The sequence below is a fragment of the Rhea pennata genome, chromosome 4, assembly GCF_028389875.1.
Source record: "Rhea pennata isolate bPtePen1 chromosome 4, bPtePen1.pri, whole genome shotgun sequence".
NCBI lineage: Eukaryota > Metazoa > Chordata > Aves > Rheiformes > Rheidae > Rhea > Rhea pennata.
Genome location: NC_084666.1, coordinates 76,049,439 through 76,074,811, shown reverse-complemented (window position 1 = coordinate 76,074,811; position 25,373 = coordinate 76,049,439). Strand labels below are relative to the sequence as shown.

Sequence of the window (25,373 nt, the reverse complement as noted above, 5' to 3'; positions counted from 1 at the left end):
CTACTTGGAAGTGAAGCCTTAGAAGAATTTTAAAACTGTATACTCTTGAATCTGGAGTAGACTAGTTTAAATGAAAGGGTCATGATAACACTACTCATCTTCAGAATCTTCAGCTGACTTTTGGATTGCTGCCCGTGGTTGTGGTAAGTTTTGTGAATTTGGTTTGGTGGAGCCATATGTTTTGAACAGATGCAGAGAAGAATGTTAACTGAGGAAATGCTTCAAGTGGCATTATGAGAAGGCTGGAAGATGCTATGCAAAAAACATGCCTGCCTTGACTAGCAGAATATAACAGTTAAAGTAAGTTGGGAAAATAGGAGATTGTGTGTAAAGTGAAATAAAACAACGAAACTTTTTCTAGTCTTGCTTATGTAGTGTGACTTTTTAAACTTAATAGAAAATACTAACACATGGCTACTTTTACTCTGTAGTTTTAAGAAGGAGGCCTTTTCTTTGTAGGCTCTAATGAGCTTTGTATAAGGCTGTCTGATTGGGAAGCTTTACAGCTTTTATTTTTTTGGGTTGCACGTACTTCGTTCTGCACACTTCCTTAGAAGAACTTCTGGCATTGTCCTTGGATGTGATGGAGTACCTGATGCAGAACTAGGAAAATACAAAGCAGTGTATTAGTACGATCATTATACAAATTGTCTAGAGACCAGAACTGCTGCTTGCCTAACGGTGGCAGCTCACTCACCAAAGGGAGAGCATGACAAGAAAGCCTTTGCATTCCAATTGCAATTAATTTTTCTATGCTGAAATGCTGAATGACACAGAAACTGTTGTTTTCTCCCAGTTATGACATCCTGAAGAACAAACTGTATTTTCTAGCCTCATTTACTTCATAGAAATCCACTGTACAGTAGAAGACTAGGCTTCGTAGGTTTTGATGCGCATGCCCATATTTTACATTCTACTTTTCATTCAGGTGCACTGACGCTTTTCAGATAAGAACTAGCATTGCTGAAGACAAGGAAAGAACAACTTGAAGCTAAATGTTGCTAACTGCTATCTCTACGTCTATCAGAAAGAAGAGTTAATAACTCCTTCATTATCCAGTCTTTGTATTACATCTGCTCAGATAGTCTAACCTTTTTTTTGAAGAAGAAGAAATCTTCTCAGATATTTCTTAGCTTTTGCTTCATTTCTTAGTAAAGACAGTTTAATGCACAGAAGAGCTTGATGTGATGATAAACTTCGTATGCTCTATGCGAAGAGTAAACGTAGCAGCATGGTTCTGCTTAGTAGTTACCAGCATTGGGTGTTTTAGCCACTTAAGTACAGAGAAAGCCTCTCCCCCCGCTCCCCATGAAAAAATCACTGTGACTTGACCGAAACTTCACTAGGTGGCAGGATTGTTTATATGTAATACAAAATGCAGTAATGCTTTTCCTGCAGTCAGAGGAGAAATGTTCATGTGTGATTTTGCCTACTGATACTTTCTCAGACTTCTATGGAGTAAGGAAAAATTGAGGGATTTATTGTACGGTTAAGGATTACGGCTATAAAACTGTGTTCAAGTGTGTAATACTTTCTAGAATTTCATCAGATATATCTTAAAGATTATTATTTTTTATTTATTTATTTATTTTTGCTGTGGAAGTAGATTATTTCTTGTGAGAGAAAGCTGCTTTTTACTACCAAGTCTGCTTAATTTCTGAGTTTACTGTGAATGATTTTGCCATCTGGAGGAAAGAGAACTTACGATTGAGGTTTGAACAAATTTAGATTATGTGTTACTAAACTGAGTGGTTGTCCTGCTCTTTATAGCTCATGTGCATTATTATATAAGTTTGTTTGCTATGCTACTTGGTGCTGAAATATCATTAGAAAAGTTAATCCTTTGTTCCTGGTTTCAAAAGCCCAGTTTGTATTGTTGAGTTGATTCATTTTGCATAAACTTAATTTATTTTTAAAGTTGTTGTATTCATTATAACAGTACATGAATAATTAAGTACACACAGCCATTTTTAGAGCATCAAGATGTCATCACTGTTTTTGTGAGGCTAGTGCTGCTAATCCATTTCTGACATTTAGTAGCTTAATGTCCTAATGTGCTTACAGATGAGTATTGCTGTGATGATTGATTACTTTCCCTTTAAAAAGGGAGTTGATTACTACAACAGGAAGATACCTTGTGTACACTGGGTGAGGTGGATTTTTTTTTTTGAATTTTTATAAATTGCCACTGTAAAAAGCAACATGCAATAGAATGAAGTGTTGTGGGCTGAGCACCTTGGTGGTAGACTTTCCTGTATAGGTATAAGATGGAGTTCCTGGGCTTGTGTACAGTATTATTTCTCTGACTAATTTTTTTGACTCTTCATATTATTACTGATTGAAGGTACAGAGGCAACACATGAATGACACAGATTCTGACAGTGTTGCTTGAAATTTGTTTCTAGTCAGCTCCTGTAGACAAGAAAATAAGGTGGCTTTCCTACCAGGGAAAACACTATAGCATCCTTCTCACTGAACTGCAGATAAATTCATGTTAGGCCCACAGTCAATTTGGTGCTTCTGCAAAGCTCCCTGTGGGTGCAAAGCCTAGAAACCTCTGTGCTTGTCACCTTCACGGAATGAAGGAACCACCTTGGTCATCTGTGGAGGAAACTGCTTTAGTCTTACTAGGTTTTCTTTGTGCACAGGTGTTTCTCATTCTTGAGAAAACCCCAAGAGCTGTCTGCTGAAGAGTGTTGGGTCAGTTACTGGAATGGAAACTACTGCTTTTTTTTGCTCATGGGCTTAAACAAGCTATAACTTTCTATACAAGAGGCAGCTGTGCCACATGGCGCAGCTTTCTATCTCTGGTAGTGATCTTGGCTGCAGTCATGTGATTATTCACTAATATAATTACACTGATATAATTGAGAAACTGTTGCTGTCTTTTGTCTCTAAAGCACTGTCCAGTAAAGAGAATTTGTATCTCATGACAAGGTGGACAAATGAAACTTGTGCCTGGATCAGAAGGGGAAAATGGTTCATTCTTTTAAAGAGCCTCAGCCTTGAGCTGACAATTCTTTGACCTTATTTCCCTGAGAAATAAAATGTATCCCACTATGAAGATGTCTAGGTATCATGGAGGAGTTGAAACCTTTTATTTACTCGTGTTGCCTAATTTGGCTCTTGCATGTTTAGAATTTCCATCCACTTTACTTTCCATCCACTTTATTTTCGCATCCCTAGGTCGTGCTCAAGTTAAGAGGTATTGATGTCTTCTGTAGGTTTGTGCTTAAATAATCTTTCTTGCGGGCATTTGCATGAGTTCATTGGCCTAAACCATAGTTGTTCAGATTGTTGCCCCTCTAGAAGCTTTTCTGGAGGCTAACCACCCACAAATTGTGTAACGGTCAGCCAACTGGTCGTCTTCTGGAAGCAGGACGTCAGGGGTAATAGGGGAGAAGCTTCCCTTGCTTAGTCTGCTTTTGTTGAAATGCAAATGGAAGCTTAAATGCGTTTCTTCGCACACAAGACTGTCAAAAACCAGTCTTCCTCCCTGAAGAGAGAGAACCACGTGGGATATGAGTGTAGTTACAAATAAGTACTAGTCTTGGGTATTCTGCAGATGTTGGTCATCAAGGCTCAAAGCCAATAGTATAAAACACGTGGCTACTTTCGAGGCTAGTCTTCTGTGGATCTGAGCTTGTATTTTATTCTGCACAGCTCTCTCACTGTAGGTTTGGATTTTTTGTTTGTTTGCTTTTTAAAAGATTGAATCTGTTAATCTCCACTTATTTCAATGCATGTATGTTGAGGTGGTAATGACTGCTTAATCTTCTACACAGAGTCCCCAGTAGCGCTTATGTTTTAAGTAGAGGCTGGCTATAATGGAACAAATCCCACTTATATTTCTTTCTTTAGTCTAACTGTAGGTAAGATAAAGACAACTCAGGTTATGGGCACTATATGCAGAGAGCAGTTGTCTACAAAACTTCAGTTTCAGGACTCTGGGGCTTTGTATGCAAGGTTGGTAGGTATCTGTCTGAGGTAGGTTAGCTTGCTGTCTAGTCTGTTAAGGTTGCCTTAGTGAAGCCTCCTGGTTGCTCTATTGGAAGACTGAACAGCAAACGTGCGAGTGGCTTGATGTGTGACTTGGGCACAATTCAGCTGCCTCTCTGCAGCAGCTAATTGTCAAGAAGATTGTGCTGCAAGTTGTTCAGAAGAGAGCTGGTTGCTGTGAAGATAGGGCGAAGCCAAATGTTATTTCCCCTGCGTAGAGGGTAGGGCATTTGGTAACTGAAGATAGAAAATGTGTCACGCTGGTACTCTTGATCTGGCTCATAGGATCTTACTGCATCCTTTTAATTTTTGAGAGTCAAACTTACTTCTCATCTTGACAAACTAGTCCAGTATGCTAAGGAGCAAAGACCTTACAAAACAGATGTTACGTTGCTTTGTGTTTTACAATGCTCAGATGGTTTCTAATTACTGAGCTGTATTACAGAAAGTGTTCCTAGCAGTTTTGCTGTGATTCTTAACTTCTATGGTTTTGTTGGCAAGGCTGGCCAAACCAAAACTTGGACAAGATAAACACCCTTTTTTTTTTTTTTTTTTTTTTTTGATAATGACTCTGGGTTAATCTCATCAGCCTACAGAGGATGAATAACTTTTATTACAGAGCACATATGTGGTACATAACCTGTTAAAGGTATTCTCATCTAAAGCAGTCTGTCAGGAAGCACATGCTTCCTTTGGTGAGACAAAGGGAATAACAAAAAGTCTGTGTGGGTAAACTTTGCCGAATGGCACGCAACTCGAGATACAGGGATACCTTTAAAATAAACCTAAAATTATAATCCAGGGTACCTCTCTCCCTCACCACAAACAGTTACGTATCTTTACGTTGGCGTAAGACCTGCCATTTTTATTTTATTTTATTTTTTGTTCTGTTTCATTTTATTTTTTTTTACAGACAGACTGGTGAACAGGACAACATCTTCAGATAAGAATGTGGAGCCGTACTCTGCTCCACAGAAAAATCCTCCAGAAGATCCCTTTGGTTCTGTTCCTTTCATTTCTCACCCAGGCAAGTTACCTCCGTAACATAGCTACCTCATATATGTATATGTATATGTACATATATCTGTATCTATTGAAGTAAATATGTTCAATTAAATCACCAAAGAAGGATAAAGGTGCTGGATGCCTTGTGACAGTAGATGAGTTGAGGGAAGTTTGTAAATGTTTGATTATCTCCGATTGAAAAATACCTTTGCATTCACTCCCTGGTACTTGTACCATGTACAAACTATGTGGTCTTTACAGTGCAAATGTATCAGATCAATGTGGTCTGAATCATTCATTTAGAACTTGAAGAGAGATCTGAAGAATTATTTGTTAAGGCCAAAAGTTGCTACTTGCCTGTAGTCTACTTCTAACGCGTTGCTTCATTTAGTTTGGTTCTCCAGCCAAGTTAAGACTGTAAGCTGCCACTGTCTTTAAGTGCATAATTTTATTGCAAATAGAGTATGTGTATGCATGGGTGTATGTGTATAATATACATGCGTATGTATATACATAGGTATGGGGGATGTATACATATGCATATATATACACATTAAAAAAGAAACTTGTAAACTTGGAGGTGGGTGCTCATATTGCTTTTTAGGTCAACTTTGCTATTTTTCACTTGGATGGAGTAAAAATACAGCTTCTGTTCAGGAGTTTAAATAGAAAACTGCATCATCAATTGTCCTTAACTGTTGTTAATTGTCAGTTTTAAAACTCCCCTGAGCAAGTACTTTATTCATAATTTTGGTACCTAAGGCAAGGTAAAACCTGGATGACAGTTAAATGTTAAGAAGAGCTTTGATTGCTCACAGAGCCACTTAACCACCTGACGAAGCTGTGTTGAGATAAAAGTGCCTTAATGTAACTTTTCTTACCTAGTTCAGAAGCTGAGATAATATGCCTTAAAATAAATCGCGTGGAGTGAACTTCACTTAGCATCCATGTTTCCTTTTGTTTTCATCTCGTATTCCTGGAGATCGTTCACGGGCGTTTAATGCTCACAAATGCTCTTGTATTATATGTGATGAAGAGTTAATGTTGCTTTTTTCTATAAGGCAATTTGTTGTAAAAATATCTTTGCGCTCTCTTCTGTTGTCAAGAAGACTTGAAATAATTCTGTGTAGTCTATTAACGTGTTCTTAGTTGCTCTTTCTATTCTGCTCGCTCAGTAAGGACAAGATTACCTTATTCTGTCATCTTGTTCTTAAATAGTTCAATGGAACGTGAAAGTAATTTCTAAGTGGAAAAATGCTTATTTTCCCTATACATGGAAATTTGGAAAGATTTACCCTGTTGTCTTCATGAAAAGGCTACTTCTTTTTCTAAGTAAGCCCGAATTTGTGCGCAAAATAAACAATAGTTACCCTTAATCTGAAGTGGTGGCTGTCGATTTCTTACTCTGCCGTTTGGAGTATGGATACCCTTGTGTCTAGGGATTTCTTCTTTTCTCCTTACCTGAGGCTTTTGAAAGGTGTAAGCTCAACTGCTGTTTTTAGATATATTCTAACTTAATAGCCTCACCATGTTACAGCATGGGAATTTGCTTTGGTTATTTTGAAATCTGAGCTTTCATTGTTGACATTCTTAAAAATGCAAGGTATTGTAACCCCTCTTTGAGGGAGGAGGGGGTTCTTCAGTTATGGCTGAGAAAAATGGACTAGCTGAAATCTCATTGTTGTGTGAAAGCTGTATTAATAACTGTTCTGCTGAAAAAATGCTGTGACTTCCGAGTAGCTTTTTGTTCTACTGGCTCATAATTGGAATTTAAGAAAGTGCATGCATCTCCTTCATTTCAAGGAAGATATTTTGATCTCTATGATAACTGTCTGTTACACTTAGCAAATACTTAAGTCTGAAAGTACATCCTTTAAAAGCTGGCTTGTTTTCCCTACAGAGTTTTCTTGGACATTTTTTGTAACTGCATCGTAAGCAAGCTGAGAAAGGGAGAACCGCATTGACTTAGACATACTTTATTGCTGATTGAGGGCTTCCAAATGAAAACTGGACAAATGTCCCTAACATACAGATTTCGTGTTGTACTCGCCTTTCCTGTGTCATGGTGCCATTCTGGGTTTGTTCCTTGCAATTGTAAAACAATGAATTCAGAAATAAACTGCATGTGTACCTTACCGAAGGAATCGGAAGGAAGATGACTCAATAGGAAGTGGAACGTATGTCTAGTATTCTGAGTGCAATTCTAGTGAGTGACTGGCTTGATACAGTTAGAGCGTAAGTTTCATTTCCTTAGTGCAAATGTTGAGTATTTTATCAGTAGTCATCCAGATTTGAGTACTGAATTTTGACTTGTCAATAATGCTATCAATCCATTATTTTTTGAAAATTTGAAAATTGGACTTGCTTAAAAAATAACAGTTCTAATTGAAGATGTGTTCTACTATATTAATAGCTTCTGGCTTGGTACTGTGGTCCATTTCTGCTTTTTTTTTTTCTTTTTTAAATGAGTGACGTAGGGTTCAGGTTCATAAATATTATTGTACACCAATTGTAGCTGAGTAGAGTTGCTCGAAATATTTGTTCTGTCACTGAGACATATAATTTCTCTGGTGAACACAGCACTTGACTAAATACTATTCTGTCATGTGATACAGGATAGCAGCAAGATACAAAAGGTCATGTAACACCCTTGACTTGGTAGCTTTCCACAGGATGCTTGCAGTCCAGCAAAAGAATTGCTATCAGGTATGTTCACATTTCTTCGTGAAGACGACACAAGAACAAGGGAAACACTAAACGTAGAGTTGGGAGCATTTTATAATTGCGGCTGGAAAGGATGATGGGGCTCCAGGAATGGCCAACCTCAGGGATTCTCGCTCTGGAGCTGACAGCGCGCTGCAGGCCACCGCTGAAGGAGGACCTGGTGTTGGATGGACAAAAGCTACTCATCCTTTAGAGTCTCTGCTTGATTCTTCTCAGGTGGGAATGAAGAGGCAGCAGCAACATCATGTATGTCACTTGACATGCTATGCAAAAGGTGTATCGTTACGAGAAATTAGCTGGAAAGCTGTTAGGATCTTTTTATTGCAGTTGGTAGGAAACCAGTGTAAAAGCACATAGCGTTTCTAACAGTTTATATCTAGCTAAAACCAATGCTTTTAGAAGTACCACATGTAAGCTCTTTGTATGCAGTGTTTTATGCCTGAATATTTGTGGGGAAAATAGAAATGAGTTACAACCTGAGATGGCTGGAAAAGAAAATTGGCTTGAGAAAGGCTTCTAACACTTGACCTGTTAGAAACAAGCACTTGAAACTTCTTACTAGAAAGGGAAGTGCTGAATAGCCTTAATGCAGTAGTTAGGACTGTCACCTGGCACATGGGAAACAACTTAAAGTTCTTGAGTGCCTGAGCCACTGGGTGGCTGCTGTGAAAAATTGGTTCCCATAGTCAGTATTTTGGAGCTGGAAACTTTCTATTCCAGTGTGTTTTAACCGGCTCTGGTTGTAACATCATTTCTCAACATCTTAAGTTCAGTATTTCGGAAATGCAAAGGAACAGAACTTCTCTGTCATCTTCTGTAAGTAACGAATGTTGTGAATACAATTGGTTTGCTGCTGAGCTATATTCTGTGGCCTCTTGACATCTCCTGGTTGTTTTGGCAGATTTCTTCTGGGGTTAAACTGGGCTAGATTCACTTCACTTCCCTTGCTTTACTGCTGGAATTCAGAGGAGTGATTAATTGTCAGAAGTAGCGCTCAAATTGTGCGGATGGACTGCGTAAGGAGTAGAGATGTTGGGGAAACCTGGGCTTGGAAGTTCCTTCCAAGTGCAGGACGTGAAGCTATCTGCCAGGCGTTTTGCTCCCCTAGAGGATCTTGGTGAACTGCCTCTTGACTCTTTTTGGAATAAAGCTCTAGTTCTGGTCATCGGTATAACTGATCTGCTGAACGTTTGTGTAGTTCATTTTGAGTACTGTAGACATGCTGCCTCTTGATCTATTTGTGTTCTGTTTGTTTTTTTCTTTTTTTTCCCTCCCCGACACATGTAGGTAACCCTTCCCTAGTCACTGCTTGCATCTTTGTGATGCAGAGACCAGGGATAAAGGAAAATTTAGCTCTATAGTGCCTTCCTTCTGACTTCAATCTTTCTAGCACTCAAAGACTTGGCAGTATCTCTAAATGAGTCTTCTAGGTGTCTGTCTTGGAGTAAGAGCAAATATAATTCTGTGGTGTGGTATGTAACTCAGTAGCCTTAGCTGTGCAGACGTGACAGAAGACCAGCCAACTGAATGCCAAATAGTAGTACAGTGGAAATCATCTGGAGAGCTGGACACAACACGTCACTGAACAGAGTCTGCTGCATTAGCTTCTCTCGTGTTCACCGCTTTGCACCCGAAAACTGCATTCTTTTGGCATGAAGAAATGCAGTCAATGACTAGTCATCTGATTATTCTCTTTGTATACTGTTCCAAACAAGATTTTGAACCGTTACTAGTTTCTGTCCCACAGCTTTGGAAGTCTTGTACTGCAGTGCAGTGTGGAGAGGTTTTAAATGGGATTCACAGTTAGCTGTCGTGTAGCAAGAAATACCAAACATGGGAACAGAAGTAACAAAAGGATGATTTGGACCAACTGTTTGTCATGTTCCACTTGAACATCAAATACAGTCATGCACGTTTCTACAGCGTTTCATGTTCTTGAGCTGTGTTCTGGAAGATGCCTAAGTTTGCAACTTCATACGGCTGATGCGTAGTCTTCCAGGTTTGGATGCCTCTGCAGTTGTTTTTGTGCTCACTGAAAATACTGCTGATGTTACTTAGTAACACTTCCTTCCCTGTGGCCTTCAGACACTGATACGATTTGGTAGATGGAGGTACAGAATGTTTTCCTTTATGGAGATTCTCTTTAGATCTTTTTACCTTTTCTAGGTATGAGTTAACTTACAGAGGGATTTGAAATTACTCAATTGAAAAGAGTAAATAATATGTGCAGGCTGTGCCAGGGGTGTGCTTTTTCTCTCTGAAGTGTACTGATGGTGGGCTTTCTGTTTTGTTACAGCAAAGATTTAGGACAACTGGGGTCATCCTTTCTCCTGTGCTCCATCCACCCAATGCTTCAACATATAGTGTCTAATGTATTTGAAAGCATTTCCAAGGAATCATTGTTGGGCAGAAGTGTTTTGTTTTCACTTTTTTTCTTTCTTTTTTTCCCCCCCTCTTCCCTTCTTGAAAATAAAGATGGCAAGCAGTGTAAATCCACCGCAATATTCAGCAGCTGCTGCTCTGGCTGTCGTCAAAGAAATAGTGCAGATTTAGTTGAAACATGCTGGTAATCCTTGGGCCTGACATGTGGCAAATTGCTCTGAAATGATGGCGGCAGTATGTTACCAATTCAAAGAAAGCTTAAAGCCCTTATGCCCCTCTTCTGCCACCCCTGCAATACCCTAAAGTGATGAACCAGCAGAAGGCATGTAATTACTGCAGTTGTAAAAGGGAATTCATCCTCTTATAATCGGATGTCTAGAAAAAGAACATCAGAATAGAAAATTTCCTTGAAGATTGGGATCTTCTTATATGATTAAAGATGTTCCACCTGGCTTTCATATGAGCGAAGAACAATCGTCTCCTACAAGATGCAAACCTGATTAGAAGTGTACTAATCTGAACAGTACATTACAAACAGATGTTCCTTCACATTTTTCAGTGTTTTTTATAAGTATGCATCTGAACATGCTTTGCAGCAGTTCAAACGGAGAGGATAGTATGAAATCAACATGATGGAGTACTTCATTTTGGAAATCGATTTGACCAGAGCATTAAAAAGTCATTAACCATGGAATTTTATGTTTCAGGGCATTACATTTCTATTTGTAGGGCTTTTAGTATTTATTCAGTTCAGTACTTCAGGAGTGAAAGATGCTGAACTGTAGTTAGAGAGATTACTGTTACTATTATGACAGCTAAATGAATGACCAAACTTGCAGGATGTTTTCTGTTTTGTTGCTTTAGTTTTGACCCTAGTCCACTGGAATCTTTTTTTTCCTGCTATTGGGAGTAAAGCAAAGACACAGCAGATGAGAGAGTGGAGTTTCTTCCATCAGATACGACTGTGTCAGGCTGGAACGTGTGCAAGAGCAGTATCTTAGACTAAAGTCTGCTTGAAGCAGACAGCTCTGTTTCTTAACACGTCGACACAATCTGAAGAATGAAGTACGGTGCTACCTTTTCCCAAAATGTACAAATACGGGATCAGTAAGGTCACCAGTTCCTAAAATGCTTCAAAAATAAAAGCACTTTCTTAAAAAACGCGTAGCGAGAGAAGTTGCATCTACCAGCATCATCTGATACGTGCTACTTGCTTTACTATTGAGGCTGTGCACATGCATTCCTACACACTCCAACGCACGCTGATGCTGAAGTTCTAAAAATATCAAGCTGTTGCTGTAGCCTGTGAGCTCATTGAAAAATCTGTTGTCTATTCCATGATTTTGTTCCTGTACAAATTACAGGAACGTGTTCACTTATCGCAGCAGGAAATTTAATATTCATGCCTATTGGGAAGAGTTGGAGTTAAGGAGGAGTCTCAGCGAGAGAGAGAGAGCACGCTAGGAATTCAAAACAGCCTCTTCAGAAGTGACTTGTATTGAAATGAGGGGTTTGAGGCTAATAAGCCATTAATTGCCTAACTCTGAGATGATCTTATGGTTGGAAGAATGGATAAGCTCACAGAATTTGAGTGACTTCAGAATGGTGATGTGTTCTCCCAAGCCAGTGGTTATACTTTTACAAATACCTGGATTAATGCTTTCTTTTGCCATGTGCTTTTCTGTTCTTTAGCTGTTTCAAAAATGGTATATGTTGTAGTGCGAGTGTGAAGGTTTTAGCTGTTGCTGTTAGTGGAACTAGAGGCCACAGAAGTGGTTAGTGCCAAGACAGATTCCTGTGTTGAAAATGTAGAAGTTGATAAATACTTCAAGTCTTAAATATTCCTGCCAGCTCTTTAAGCATTGTCCAGATCTCTGCACCTGTCCATGAGAAATGTGCTCACCATCCGCCTGAGGAAGAGGCTAGAGCTCCAAGTAGAAAGCTCCTCCAAATAAAACAAGTACTTAACGCGTGATGAGAAGGCTGTTGCCGCACTTATAATGGAAGGCAAGTCTCCAGAAAGTTAAGTTCCGCAGTGGATTGCTCCTGTTTTCATCCCTCTTCTTCTAGAGATAGTAGCTGTTATATTGAAGAAGCAAATGTAAGATGCTAATGCAATTAAAATAATAATAATAATAATAATAAATGTCTCTAAACTCTAGATCACTGTTTCCCAAAACCTTTTGCTGGATATTGCTGCCAGCAAAACTAGTAACAATGCTTGTCTCGCTTGACGGTAGCCAGACATTGAAGTGACTTGTTTTGCTGGTAGGAATAAGTTTAATGTTGTTTAGAAAACTGTTTTAAGTGTCTCGTCTTGCATTGTCAAGTCCCGTCTGTTTAATGTGTTTTCTGTCTAGAGGGGTCTACTGTTAAGAGGTAAATACTGTATGTTTTACTTGTTCAGTAAGTCAACAGCTGTTTGTGTAGTTTCTTTTGTCTTGCTCGTGTCATTTGCAGTTTGTTTTCCAGCAAGTGTGACCGTGGCAGTAATTAATGAATAATAGTTAAATCCTTTTGGTAAGCCATATGCATAAGATGTAGTTGTGATTCAGTTCTTGTATTGCAAGAACATTTCTGCATTCAGCAAGTAGAAATTAGGTGTAGGCATGCGAACACCACAGGTGAGTGTAAATTCACATCGATGCTGACGTACATAGAAAGGTTTTTCTTCCTAAACATAAGTGTAGTTAACATCTAACCTAGAGAGATTTTCTTTTAGTCTAATTGCATTTATGTTAACATTACAGTGTTCCAGCAAATACTGGAAATGACAGGATTTGGAGGACTTGGGGTTATATAGTGCAATGTGAAGGCTATACCTTTGGGAAATCTAAAGTAAGCAGCCAAATAATCCAGATTCTAATTTATTGGCAAACCAAATGTGTAGTATTTAAAATTAGAATAGATAAGACGCAATCTGACACCAGAAACAAATGAGAATCAGCTCAAAGCCTTAATCACCTGATGTTTTTGGTCATTTCGGTCATCTTGTTTTTTGAGCAAGTACATAAAATACCTTGTGAATTTGTATTTTAATTTTGAGTGTATTGCAAATGGCTACTGAATGAAGAAATCTGCTTTTCCTTTTTTTTAAAAAAGAGGAAAGAACTGTTCTTCTAAAACTTAATATTCTAGTCTATGCTTAATCGTAGGGAAGAGTTGACTTGGCCTGGAAATTGTGTGCTTCTTTCCTCATAGAACAAGAAACCGTTAATGAAGACCATTAACATGATTGATAGGTAATTTGTGAGAAGTAGACAGTCAAGAACTTGATTCTGACTGAAGGTTTCTTTTGATCCTATGAGCACGTTTAGTTGATTTGAAATTACAGTGATTGTTTAACAAAGCTGTAAATGGAAGATGTTACTTTTGATTAGGTGGGAACTTCGGAAATCTAGCACAGTGCTGGGCATTGAGCTTGTTAATAATTGCTTTAACAAGGAACATCCCCTTTCCTCAGGATTGTATCAGATTCTGCATATGTAGTAAGTCTGGACTAGCTGCTCCCAACGTAGCATGTTTGTGTCGCATACTAACTCATTAATCTAGGCTATGAAGTGGAATCCAGATATAAGTGAACTCAAGATGACCATTAGCCAAGCATAAGCTGGTTGTCAGCCAAAGTCTTCGCTGGCCCTCCTGTAAATATGGCTTCTATAGTGAGAAGTTAACTTCTTTGCAATGAACTTGCCTTTGTGCACTACCAGAGAACTTATTTGGATCACCAGCAAAAAAAAAAGTTAAGTGTGTGAATGGAGCAGCACACACCATTGGCACCAAGAGCTAGATAGACTCCAAATTGCATATAGATTTATAAGTTAGAATCAGTATTTTGGACTGATTCTGGAAGCTGCTGCACTAACATATTTTGACAGTGAATTAAGCGGAGAGGAGATCCTTAAACCTAGACATGACCTTTTCATACCAATAAAACAGGAGACATTGTTGCAGGCACATGTTAGACTTGTCCATATCTGTGGGTTTTTGTGTGAGTGAATTTACCTAAGTAATGCTTTGCATGTATTTTTACATTTAGTGAAAAAAAAAACTTTTTTCTTTTTTTTCTGTAAGAATGCAGGGTCTTTAAGTGGTTGTTTGCCTTAGTGTATACCCTTTCTGTCTAAAAAGGATTTTTTACTTAGGCATTGAAGTTATACTGAAAGATACATATTGATGTTCTTGTGGGAGTAATGTGAAAGCAAGATCTTTTAGTACTAGTACAGGTGGCTGGTACCTGCACTAGTGGTATGACTGTGCGTGGTACATTGAGATTGAAAATCGTATTTGTGAAACTGAAATTTCTGAAACTTCTCTTTAGTTCACTTTATTTCTGTAACTTCATCCATAAAAGGAGAGAGTTTGCCTGATAGCTGCTGATTAGGCTAGTTTCCGCAGAAGGAAGTGACAGACGAAGTGGAGAAGGTCTCATAATATGGCTGTGTGATTATAATCATCTGAACGGTCTCTGAACATGGTAGTTACCGCTTCTTGTGTGCTGCTCCTGCAAACCCAAGTCTTGCTTGTGTGTCTGCCAGCTTCTTGTTTAGTTCTCCACAATACTCTGTATCATGTGGTGGTTTAATCTCTGTGCAAGAACATTAGAAAAAATAGCATTAAGTTATCCTCGTTTGATTTGCCAAGAACAGCCTTTGAACTGAGCATCTTCCCTCCAATTGAAAATGTTGCCAAGGTATCAGCGGCTCTTCTGTGTTTATCTTGGAATTGACCCTTGAAGAGGGAACAGTCCCATTTGAGTGTTCACAGGGTGTTAAAGTGGATGAGATTCTATTTTTAATAAAATGCCATGAAAATAGTAGTCTGAAAGATCAGTGTTTTTGCACTATGTGGAAACAGAATGCAGCATCAAAATAGCTTTTATTAGGATAAATATTTTTGTGGTTCAAATGGAAAACTCGTGATGTTCCACAAAGCACTCTGGGAATAGTGCTGAGGCAGCATATACTGTATTTTCAGTCAATAACATTTCTGAATAGTTGTCATAGGTATTTCATGTGTGTGCGCATGAAGCAGTTCTGTCAGCATCATGTTTTCTGTGTGTCTGCATGTTAAGTTGGCACTACTGTAACCTGCCGGTGGCTATGGACTCTTAAATTTGTCCAAACTTGAAGGTAAGATGTCATAGCAGTGCTCTGTTACACTCTCCTGCCTGTGCCTTGTTTAGGGATGGTTTCCAGCTGTATGGAGATGCACATAGCATGGCCTACGGAATAATATTACCCAGCCCTTTGGGGTTTCAGCTCCATTCAGAGAATTGGAAGTACTTCACACACAACAGAAGTGCTGTTAAATGTCGTTCATCGTGGAGGAAAGTACGGCCAAAGAAGTAGGAAGCTGTGGGTGCTCACCCAAAGGGTCAGTACCAGCACTGAGACTATGTAAAGGTCTGTCTGAGCACAGACTTTGTTGTAGAATAGCTCCTCAATGTCACTTGCTGTTGCTCTGAAATAATCCGCATTAAAAGCCATCATTTGTGCTATATTCCAGTTTATGGATCTTGGAAGTGTTGTGGCTGCCTTGTGAAATAATGACCTGTGAAGGAGCAAGAGAAAGGTTCCCTTTCTCTGCTAACTCAGAAGAGAATTCAAGCACAGAAGTGTTTGTTCTTGGGTACTAAGTCAACATCCTGTATTCTACAGTAACGCTGTTGAATAAAATAAAGGGATTAGCACGCTGCGCAGTAAGCATCTAGAAACACTGCAGCTCAAAGTCAGCTGCAGTGTAAGTGTGTAGGCAGATGAACTGGGGAGCAGCAGTGGGGAAGAGGGATACATGTCAAGTCGCGTATGTGGTCTTGTCACGTGTTTGTCATGGCTTGATTAAAAGCAGGCGCACAAGCTGCATGACTGCAGTAGCTTACGCAGTAAGAATGTGGTTTTGCCATTGTTCTAACTGACATCTGAAGGTTGTTAGATAATATTCAGACTGGAGCGACTGTAATACAGCCTCAGTTCCAAGTACAGCATACAAAGTTTTAGCCCTTGCTGCGGGTGTGCAAAGAGGTGAATTCCATCCCTTGCCTATTTGCACTAATTTTCATTGCTGTTATTAGTGTTACGTGTTAAATGATACATTCTTAAAGCCGTGTTGCTGCTGTATGATTAATGTCCTAGAGAAAAGGACATCTCAAGGGCAAATACATTTTCCTGAACTGAAACTAAGTCTTTCTATTTTTTTTGTTCAACTTTTTCTCTTCAAATAGAATTCTGAAATTCAATTATGCTGATGAAAATCTCTCTGTAGTAGTGTGGCTCCAGCAGATATTGAATAAAGAGAAACTAGTTCTAAATAGTGCTGTGGTAATGGCAATATGCGGGCTTGTCTGATCTACATGCTCCTTACCATCAGTTTTCTTTACTGACACAAAGTTTTTACCACTTCCATTATTTTTAAGCCAACTGTTCCATGACAGAGTCATGAATAAATTATTTGCTTAGCTCTAGTTGCCAAATAGTAAGTGTCAGGGATGAGGATGCTGGAGCAAAATTAGCAGACGGATTTCCTCCCCTAGAGAAGCAGAGCTGATGGGCCCTAACTGGGAAAAAAAAAAAAAAAAAAAAAAAAAAAAAAAAAAAAAAAAAAAAAGATTTTTCACTTTTTTTCATCTCCATGAGTTTCTACACTGGAAGTTAGAAGTTAGAAGGGGCTAAATGTGAAGCTTTAGTGTCACAGGAAGAGAAAACATTTGTTAGGCACAAGTTTGAAACATCCAAACAAGTACTGTTTAGAGCAAGTCCTGTAAAGGCTGTCCGTGCTGTGCTCTCCATGTAAACTCTGCTGCCATTATTCATGGGAAGGCCCTAATGGAAACCAGGGGTGAACACTTCAGAAGACCTGTTCAAACGTGCAAGTGGCAGTAACCATCAAACTTATCTGTCAGGGGGGATTTAGGAGGGCAAATAACAGTTATACTGGTGGTAGGGGAAGAGTATTTCAAAGGGGAGCGCGACTGTTTCCGTCAAATAGCGTTAGCTGATTGCTGTGCTGTGTCTGTATGGGTTTTCTTGTCTGTTTCCCTTTTTGTAAGCTGCAGCATGTGCTAGTGAGACAAAAAAAGAAATGCTTGTCGTGCTCGTTGCCAAGCTGTCCAAGTCCTGTTTGTTCGGTTGATGTAAGGAGCTGGTGGCCTGTAGATGACAGAGATGCTGAGCTCCTGCAGCTGGGACGTGAAGCTTACTCCTCACGCAGGCCCCAGTTTTCACAGATCTCCCAGGAGCCTAATGATTTAGGAGGCATTGGGTAGAATTGTCTGGTGTCATCAGGATGGGGAACTAAAAGCTAGGGTGTCATCCACCCTTGTTTCCCTGTGGAAACCGCATGGAGTATGTCAGTATTGCCTTGTGCATCTGACCGCAAGGGACGCGCTATCGTACAGTGGGTCGATTGTCGAGAACGTTTTCAAAGGCAGCCTTAAGAAGGTATCGCTTGAGAGCTTGTGGTTGTCAGCTTGTCCCAGTGTGTGGAAACTGCCTAGCTGACTTCTTGGTGGGACAGTAACGTTAGGCTGTCTCAGATTTGTTGTGGGTATAAAGTGGTACCCAAGACCTGAGGTGATAAGTCTGAATTTGCTGGATGGTGTCGAGGTTTTTTTTTGTTTGGTTGGTTTTTTTTCACTTGTAGTGCTGGCAGATAGTTTTCATGATGAGAACAATACATTTGTTAGAGCACAGTATCAAAATTCAAGTATTTCAAGAAATAAGTAGCTTGTTTTAAAAATAAATAATAATAATAAAAAAAAACCTCCATGTATATTCCTGTTCCTCCTGGGCAGGAGCTGGTTAAGTAGGGTATTAAAAAGCTATCTTTTCAGAATACCTGTGTTCAGTGGTCCTTCTGCCTGCCCCAAAAATGTTAGTATTGTATTTCTAAAGGTCCTGTGCTCCTGTGCTTGAGGACTAAAAATGGGAGGTCTGACTATTAATCCATTTTATTGGTGTTATTTTAGACATTACATGTGCTTTTAGCTCGTTCCTCTTGGTAACTACAGAATATATGTTTGCATCCATTCCTTATATGTGTGGATATGGAGTATGGAAATTAACTGTTGATTTTTAAGAGATTTAAAGTTTTGTTTTACATTTTCTTTGGACCTGCAGGTTCCCCTGGAAAACAAATGGATAACTCAGCCAGCAATCGAGAAAATAACTTAGGGACCCCTACCAAGGCTGGAAAACAGAGCCATGCTTTTAGAGATCCACGGCCAGGGAGAAAAAGTGCAGAGGTACAAGTGAAAGGTGGCGATGAGTCAGAGAGTGATTTTGAATCTGATCCTCCTTCTCCCAAGAGCAGTGAGGAAGAAGAGGATCAGGAGGATGAGGAAGTCTTGCAAGGTGAGAACGGGGACTTCAATGACGACAACGATACAGAGCCGGAGAACTTGGGCCACCGGCCTCTCCTCATGGACTCTGAGGAAGAGGTAGAAGAGGAGGAGGAAGAGAAGCAAAGTTCTGATTCTGACTCAGATCGTACCAAGCGAAAATCTGTGGAAGGGCTCTCCAGCAGTAGATTTAGAGAGGGCATTGACAGCAGTGAAATTAAAGAACCCAGTTTAATGCTCACTACCCTGTCTGATGTACCAAGTACTGTAAGCAAGGTGAGCTCTAGCCAAGAATTTGATGTGTTTGGGGCTGTGCCCTTCTTTGTTCTTCAACCTCAGCCACAAACAAGAGCAAAGAGTGACAAAGATGTCTCTCCGCAGACTGCTTTTCCTTGCCTGAACCAAGAGCAGGATGACTTTGATGTTTTCACAAAAGCCCCGTTCAGCAAAAAGGTGGCTCAGCAAGATGGCCAGGTGGTAGGAGCTGAGACTCGAATCTCTCCTGCCTCTCCACGGAGTGTAGATATTTTTGGCTGCACTCCATTTCAGCCTCCCCTTCTCCCAAAGACTGCTGGGAGTAAAGAGGACCTGTTTGGGCTCATCCCTTTTGAAGAGATCACAGGGAGTCAGCAGCAGCAAAAGGTGAAACAACAGCGTAACCTGCAGAAGCTTTCCTCCCGGCAAAGGCGCATGAAACAGGAAGCGTCCAAGAACAACGGCAAGCGCCACCATGGCACCCCGACCACCACAAAGAAGGCTTTGAAACCAAGCTACCGCACCCCGGAGAGAGCCCGCAGGCACAAGAAGGCGGGCCGCAGGGACTCACAGAGCAGCAACGAGTTCCTGACTATCTCGGACTCCAAAGAGAACATAAGTGTTTCGTTGACTGACGGCAAAGATCGAACCAACCCTCTGCAGACGGACGAGAGTCTGCTAGATCCTTTTGGAGCCAAACCCTTCCACCCGCCAGACTTGATGCGGCATCCTCAGCTTCAAGGGTTTGGTGACAGCCGTGGGGACCATGGCACAGTAGTAGTGGCTGGTAGACCTAGGCAGAGCTCCTTGCATGGGGCCATTCACGGTGGTGATGGGCTCAAAACAGATGACTTTGGTGCGGTGCCCTTCACAGAACTGGTCGTGCAGAGTGCCCAGACCCAGCAGCAACAGGCATTAGAGTTGGATCCCTTTGGAGCAGCTCCGTTTCCTTCCAAGCAGTAAATGCTTCCGGTGGGGTTTCCCTCCCCCTTACCCATCTCTCCGGGTTACTTAATAGAGGTTATAACTAGTGGGATAAACTGTCTGGTTGAATTGACAGGGAGTTGGGTCGTACAGTTTACTCAAAGAGGGCATGGCCAGCTTGCACTGTGAAAAACAGAATCATGGCGTATTTTGCTGATCTGGAGAAAAACAAAGACAGGATCATCATTTTGATGCGAGAGGTATCTGATACGAATCATTGTCTGTCGCTGACTTTGCAGCCCTGGAGCACGTTGTCATCCTGCACTTCCGTGTTGTCTTCTCAGTCCTGTGTGACGTGCAGAGACGGGGGGCTGAGGATAGGCAGAAGTTGCATGAAAAAGGCTTTTCATACATGCAAGTGGGCTAAAGATATTGAAACGGTTCGTGGTGTCTCAGCGGTCTAAGAACCCAAACGTACTAATATCCAGATTAATCTGCTGGAAATTGTTGAGTCTTCGCTTCCTAGATGAAAGCTGTCTTCATTAATCATAAAATAAAGAAGCCGAGTCCTCCCCGAAGGGACTGTGGCTCGGAATTCCAGAGCACAGCTATGGCTTGGGACCTGGTAGACGTCTATGCAGCTGCAGAGATGAAAGGAGGATTATTGTTTTTGTGTGCCTAAATGTCCAATGTCACTATTACTTTTTTTTTTTAATGGTAAGTGCCATTAATGTAAAATAGCAGACTGGAAATCTAGAGTCAAAACTGAAGATCCAGAGAATATAATGGTTGTGAGATAAAAAGCATGTATGTGGGAAAGGAAACCGGCAGGGATGCAGCCAGTGTTCGCAGCACTTTGAAGACTACTCAGTACACTGGGGAAGAGAGGCTGGTTTCCATGACTAAAACGTCTGGCAGAGATGGAGTGTTTCAGATTACTCGGACAGTTGACTGTGAAATGCAACCATCAATTTTATTTGATTATGAATTGGGGTTTGTGTCTGAAAATACCTTTTCTTTTCCTCTTGGATTTTTATTGCAAAGAAAATGTGTATTCTTTCAAAACTTGTTTTTTAAAACAATAATAATTTTATGAAATGATTGTAACCTAATGTTCTTTAAGGTTGTAATGAATCTATTACTGTACTTAAGTCTATTTTATAGAAAGTTTTGCTAAATGCACTGAGCTTTGAAGCAACTTCACTCTGAAACTGGATTTAGTCAGAGGAGAAGTGTTAAGCAGCAGGTAGTTTGCAGATGCTGATCGCTACTGTACCATGAAACTGCATTTCACACCGCAAAGCCTTACAGGCAGGACCCCTGTCCTGCTGCAGAGTACCTCTGAGACATTAGGTGCACGAGACATGGCTAAACACTTGGGAGCACGCGGTGCCGGTAGATAGAAGATGGGAAAGTGATGTAATGAGACTTGCTGAAAACAAGGTTTAATTACTTTGTTACAAAAGCACGCTCTGCCCATAGGTGGGCCGGCCTTTCCGTTGCCTCGCAGCTTGTGTCCAGCCGTTCGTACCTACGGCGGAGTCGCTATGAATCACAACAGTCCAATTAGTCTACGTTTTGGTGGCAGTCCTGTGGAGGGAGTGGAAGGAGCTAGTTCCTCTGCTTATCCCACCTTGATATCCCGCACTACTGAATGCTGATGAACAGAAAAGTGAATGTTTATATATGGAGACAGTTAAGTGTCCGTGGTTTTCCCCTCTCTCGTCCCCCCATTCTACCGTAGGCAAAGTGAAATACTGAGGGGTGTACATTTTTTTCCAAGTCTACTTAAAAAAAAAAAAAAAAAAAAAAGTTGGTTACGGTCACCCACAGATATGCTGTGGGAATAGGAGGTGGGGGTGGATTCCTTAAAGTATTTACAGAAAAAACACGTTAAACGTGTTAAAGAAAACCGCATCACTTTCTGCTTTGGTGGTTTTGTTCAGTTGGTTTGAAAAAATGCTGCCTCAGATGCATTTTGAGTTTTTCTTGTAATCCTGAATTTTGAAAGTAACACATACATAGCTGTGCACCCTCATTACTCCCTCCCTTCTGACAAGGTGAAGTTGAAATACTAGAGCTCTACTTGGTTAAATTTGCCTTTTTCAGGGTTAGAAGTTAAACTTTTAAGAGTTTGTGATAGAAATGTTTCAACTCTCTTTGCACATGAGTTTCTTAGGCTTTATTACTACTGTTCTGACCTGTTTTTTGTGCCAAAGGCTGTAAGAAGCGCACGCCAAGTTTGTAGCATTTTACGATACTCAGGTTAACTGTGATTTATACTTTTCTATGCGTGCTTACTAGCTGCCTTCATACAGTTTCCTTCTGAAATTTTACTTACCTGCCTAATGAATTATTGGAACAGAGTATTGCGGAAAAGTGGGACAGTTGGGTGGCAACAAAATGAGACTAAAACGGACAATTGACCCTGAGTCTTAAGTGGGGCTGGTAAGTCTTCACTGAAGCCCTGCAGCTGTTGCTTTCCCTGGAGTAAAAGGAACTAAAAGGTTTGCGCAGCCGTTCAGCGAGAGGTGCGGGTTTAACAGCACCTACGAGGAGCGGGTCTCCTCTCCCCTGCCTGAAAGGAGAGGAGGTTTGCTGTTTGGTGCTAAAGAAACGTGCATCAACGGTGGTTTAGGGCTTGAGACTTACCACGCTCATAAATCTTGAGGTAAATCAAGAACAGAAGGAATGACGTTGTTGTCACTGCAGGTGGGAGATGTTTTTCTCCATTTCCCCTGAGACCTCAGGCTGAGGGGAAGTTTTTTCCTTGTGCGTAGTTTTTTGGCAGGAGGTTCTTAGGGGATTTTACTGCGGCACAGGTGAGATTAGGTTATATGCAGCAACTAACAGAAGAAATAGAAGCAAACCATAGAGCCAAGTTAGCCTAGAACTGGCATGATGCCTCTGGCTGCTTATTAGTTATGGCCAATGGCATTTGCTTCCTAATGGCCTTAATGAACTTTGCCCTACGTATTCCCGCTATGAAACAGGTTTTTGCGAAAACTTCTTGGTTTTAGAGTTAGGATTATTTTATGCTCTTTTTGTGACTGAAGAGATTAGCATGCCTCACTAAGTTAACTTTGCATGGTAGATTTGGTTTGCAGCTTGACTTCGATTTCAGCTCAGATGTACTACTAGTCAACAGAGACAACGCGTGGTACTGCTGGGGAATGTGATACCGTTTTGCCTGTATTCAGCGTGCGTGTGTGCGTGCGTGCGTGCACTTTCCACCTGAACTGAAATACTGGAGAGACCTTGCTGCATTAGAGGTGTGTCGTACTGCCTGTGAAGACAACGATGGCAAGGTAAGGAATTGACGTTTCCCTTCCCACAGAGAATATCAATTGATTTTAGAGTTTTTCACTTCGTATGGTAAAGGCCGGAACCACCGACCTCTCAATCAGCTGCCTAAGAGATTCTGTCAGAAGGTACTAAGAAGCCTTAATGGTTGAGGTCGTTAAAAGGAATAAAGATGTCTTGTCTCTCTGCCGACTCTCAAAATAATAGCCGTGATGCGCGTGATTTCTTTTGCTTACTTGCGAAATGTGGGGCCCGTGAATACCAGCTTTCAAAGAAATACCTTTTAATCATCCTGGGTGTCCCAATTAGTAAAAACAAAGTATCTACTGTGAAAATAAGTTGATATATTTGCTACTGTGAGAAAAAAGAGTATCTGGAGATTTTTATACTCTATGGTGTATTTTTATATATAAAAATTATATATAATATACACATGCTCGCACACATCATGTATCTCTTGGAGTTACTGTGTTTTCAGTAACATTGCAGCCACAATCATTTTCACATGACTGAAAGAGTGAATATGAAAGAAAGCTGCGAAAGGAGCAAGAGGGAAAAGTGCAAAGGGTGGCTGCTTGGTTACATTTTTGCTGTGCTTTCGAAAGGAAGATCGAGGAAGTTGGGTGTATAGCTAAGTTTGTGACTACGGCATCACTTAATACTAAACTATTTAAAAATTGCTGGCAAACAGCTTTTAAGTGCACTTTCCTGAACTGTACTTTCACGTCTTGTTAGACTTCAAGTTTCTAAAGCTTTTTTTGTGTACCACTAAACAGAACTTTAACTTTTATGTGAAATTGATGTAAGTCATAAAATATGTGCGGTTGTTAAATAAACAAACTTGATACAGTGACTTCGCAGGTCGTCTTAAACATTGCATTATTTAGTCTTCGCACTTAGCCTTCAGTTTCTTCACTATAAGCAATGGTTTTTCTGCTTGATAGTTTCTGTGGCTGCAGATTCCTGTCCCTGCTTTTTTTGTTTTCAGATGCTTATATTTGTTATCCAGTCATCGTTTTTAAGTGGTTAAAATGCTGTTGATCGTGTATTATTAATTCCTTGGACTCACTGTTACTCTTCAAAGCCTTTCAGGAGAAAAGTTTTGAAGGTGAGTTGTTGGGGTTTTTTTCTCTTCTTTTTTCTTTTTTTTTTTTTTTTTTTTAAGGTAACAGAAGCTTTGTTCTTTTTCTCTATAGCCTAAATTTTAAGTAGAGATTCTAATTCTAACTCTATGGACTGATTTCTGCCCTGAACCTTCTGGATGTAATTTGTTTTGGGGTTCCTTTGTGGATTTTTTTTTTTTTTGGGGGGGGGGGGAGGGGGGGGATTTTTGTTATGTTTCTCTGAGACTGCTTGTACTGATTTGACTCTTAAGTAAGCCTAAGATCAAAAACTATAACAAAAACTGTAACAAAGATGAATTGTGGCAGTGGGATCCAGTTATTAAACAGTAGCTAACATTCTGGCTGTTCTGTCTTCTGCCTGTTGCCCATTTCAGTCTAATTTTGTTACTAACAAATCAACAAAGAAATACAGTTTAATTGGAGGCTCTGCTCGATACAGCTTGAGCAAAAGTGAACTAAGATGGCTGCTACGTTCTCCCTTTTAACCGTGAGTTTCATGTTGACAGCTAAGGCTTTCTGTGCACGTGGTCCCTTCGCTTTAAAAGCTTGGGCGAGTTTGGGAGGAGGTGGACTTGCAGGAATCCTGAGCATTATTGGTGTGAAAAGTCCTTTGTGAGCGCTGGCCGCATGCTCTGAAGTGTGAGAATGTGCACCCCCGCAAAGCAAAGGGTGCAAACAGACTCCTGCTGGCTGCTGCCACTGGGCGCAGCTGCGGGTCGTGTGTATTTAGAGTGGCAGGACATGGGCTAGATAGTTGCATTTCTGCCAGTTCCAGCTATGATAGCAGGTTTGTTGGTTTTTCAGGAGCGATTAAAAAATGTTCTAGCAGTGGGTTTTTTGGAGGAGGTTTGCTGTTCAGATGTTGGCACGTATTTTTGACTTACCATTGTTTTTAGGATGTAGTTGGATTACTTCTGCTAGGGCAAAAGCACCTTTACCAAGCTGGGATGGGAAGAGTACCATGTTTTCTGTTCATGCAGAGCAGATGGACCTTTTTTGTTGAAGCGGTAACAACTGAAATGGCCCAAGCTTTTAGGGTACAAAGAAGACATCATTTGTTCTTGGAAACAGTCTAGATCAAAAGGTGGTAACAAAATCAAGTTAATTGGCAGGTGCACGTGTCTAGCAAATCCTGGAGATGATCCTTCAAAAACCATGTTGTGCAATAAATATCAATCAAATGTTGTGCCTATCTAGACTGTGTTCTTGGTAATTCAAGAAACAGTCTCCTTATTTCCAACTCTGGGGAGCTGCCAGTGGTTCTGTGGTTGAGCGTTTCACTTTACTAATGTGGAACTTTTGAGCATGGTATTAAAAAC

The 25,373-nt window shown here is 40.4% G+C and overlaps 1 protein-coding gene across 2 annotated transcripts in view; it reads left to right on the top strand.

Annotated features, from left to right (window-relative positions):
* BMP2K (BMP2 inducible kinase) overlaps nt 1-23,783 on the top strand; it is a 68,232-nt gene extending 44,449 nt beyond the window's left edge. The window contains exons 15-16 of one of the 2 annotated variants that reach the window (XM_062574351.1): nt 4,913-5,026; nt 18,228-23,783. In XM_062574351.1, the coding sequence (XP_062430335.1) occupies nt 4,913-5,026; nt 18,228-19,666 (1,553 nt within the window). In that variant the 3' untranslated portion in view covers nt 19,667-23,783. The remainder of the gene's footprint in view (nt 1-4,912; nt 5,027-18,227) is intronic. The other variant, XM_062574352.1, reaches the window with a different exon arrangement.
* The last annotated feature ends 1,590 nt before the right edge of the window (nt 23,784-25,373 follow it).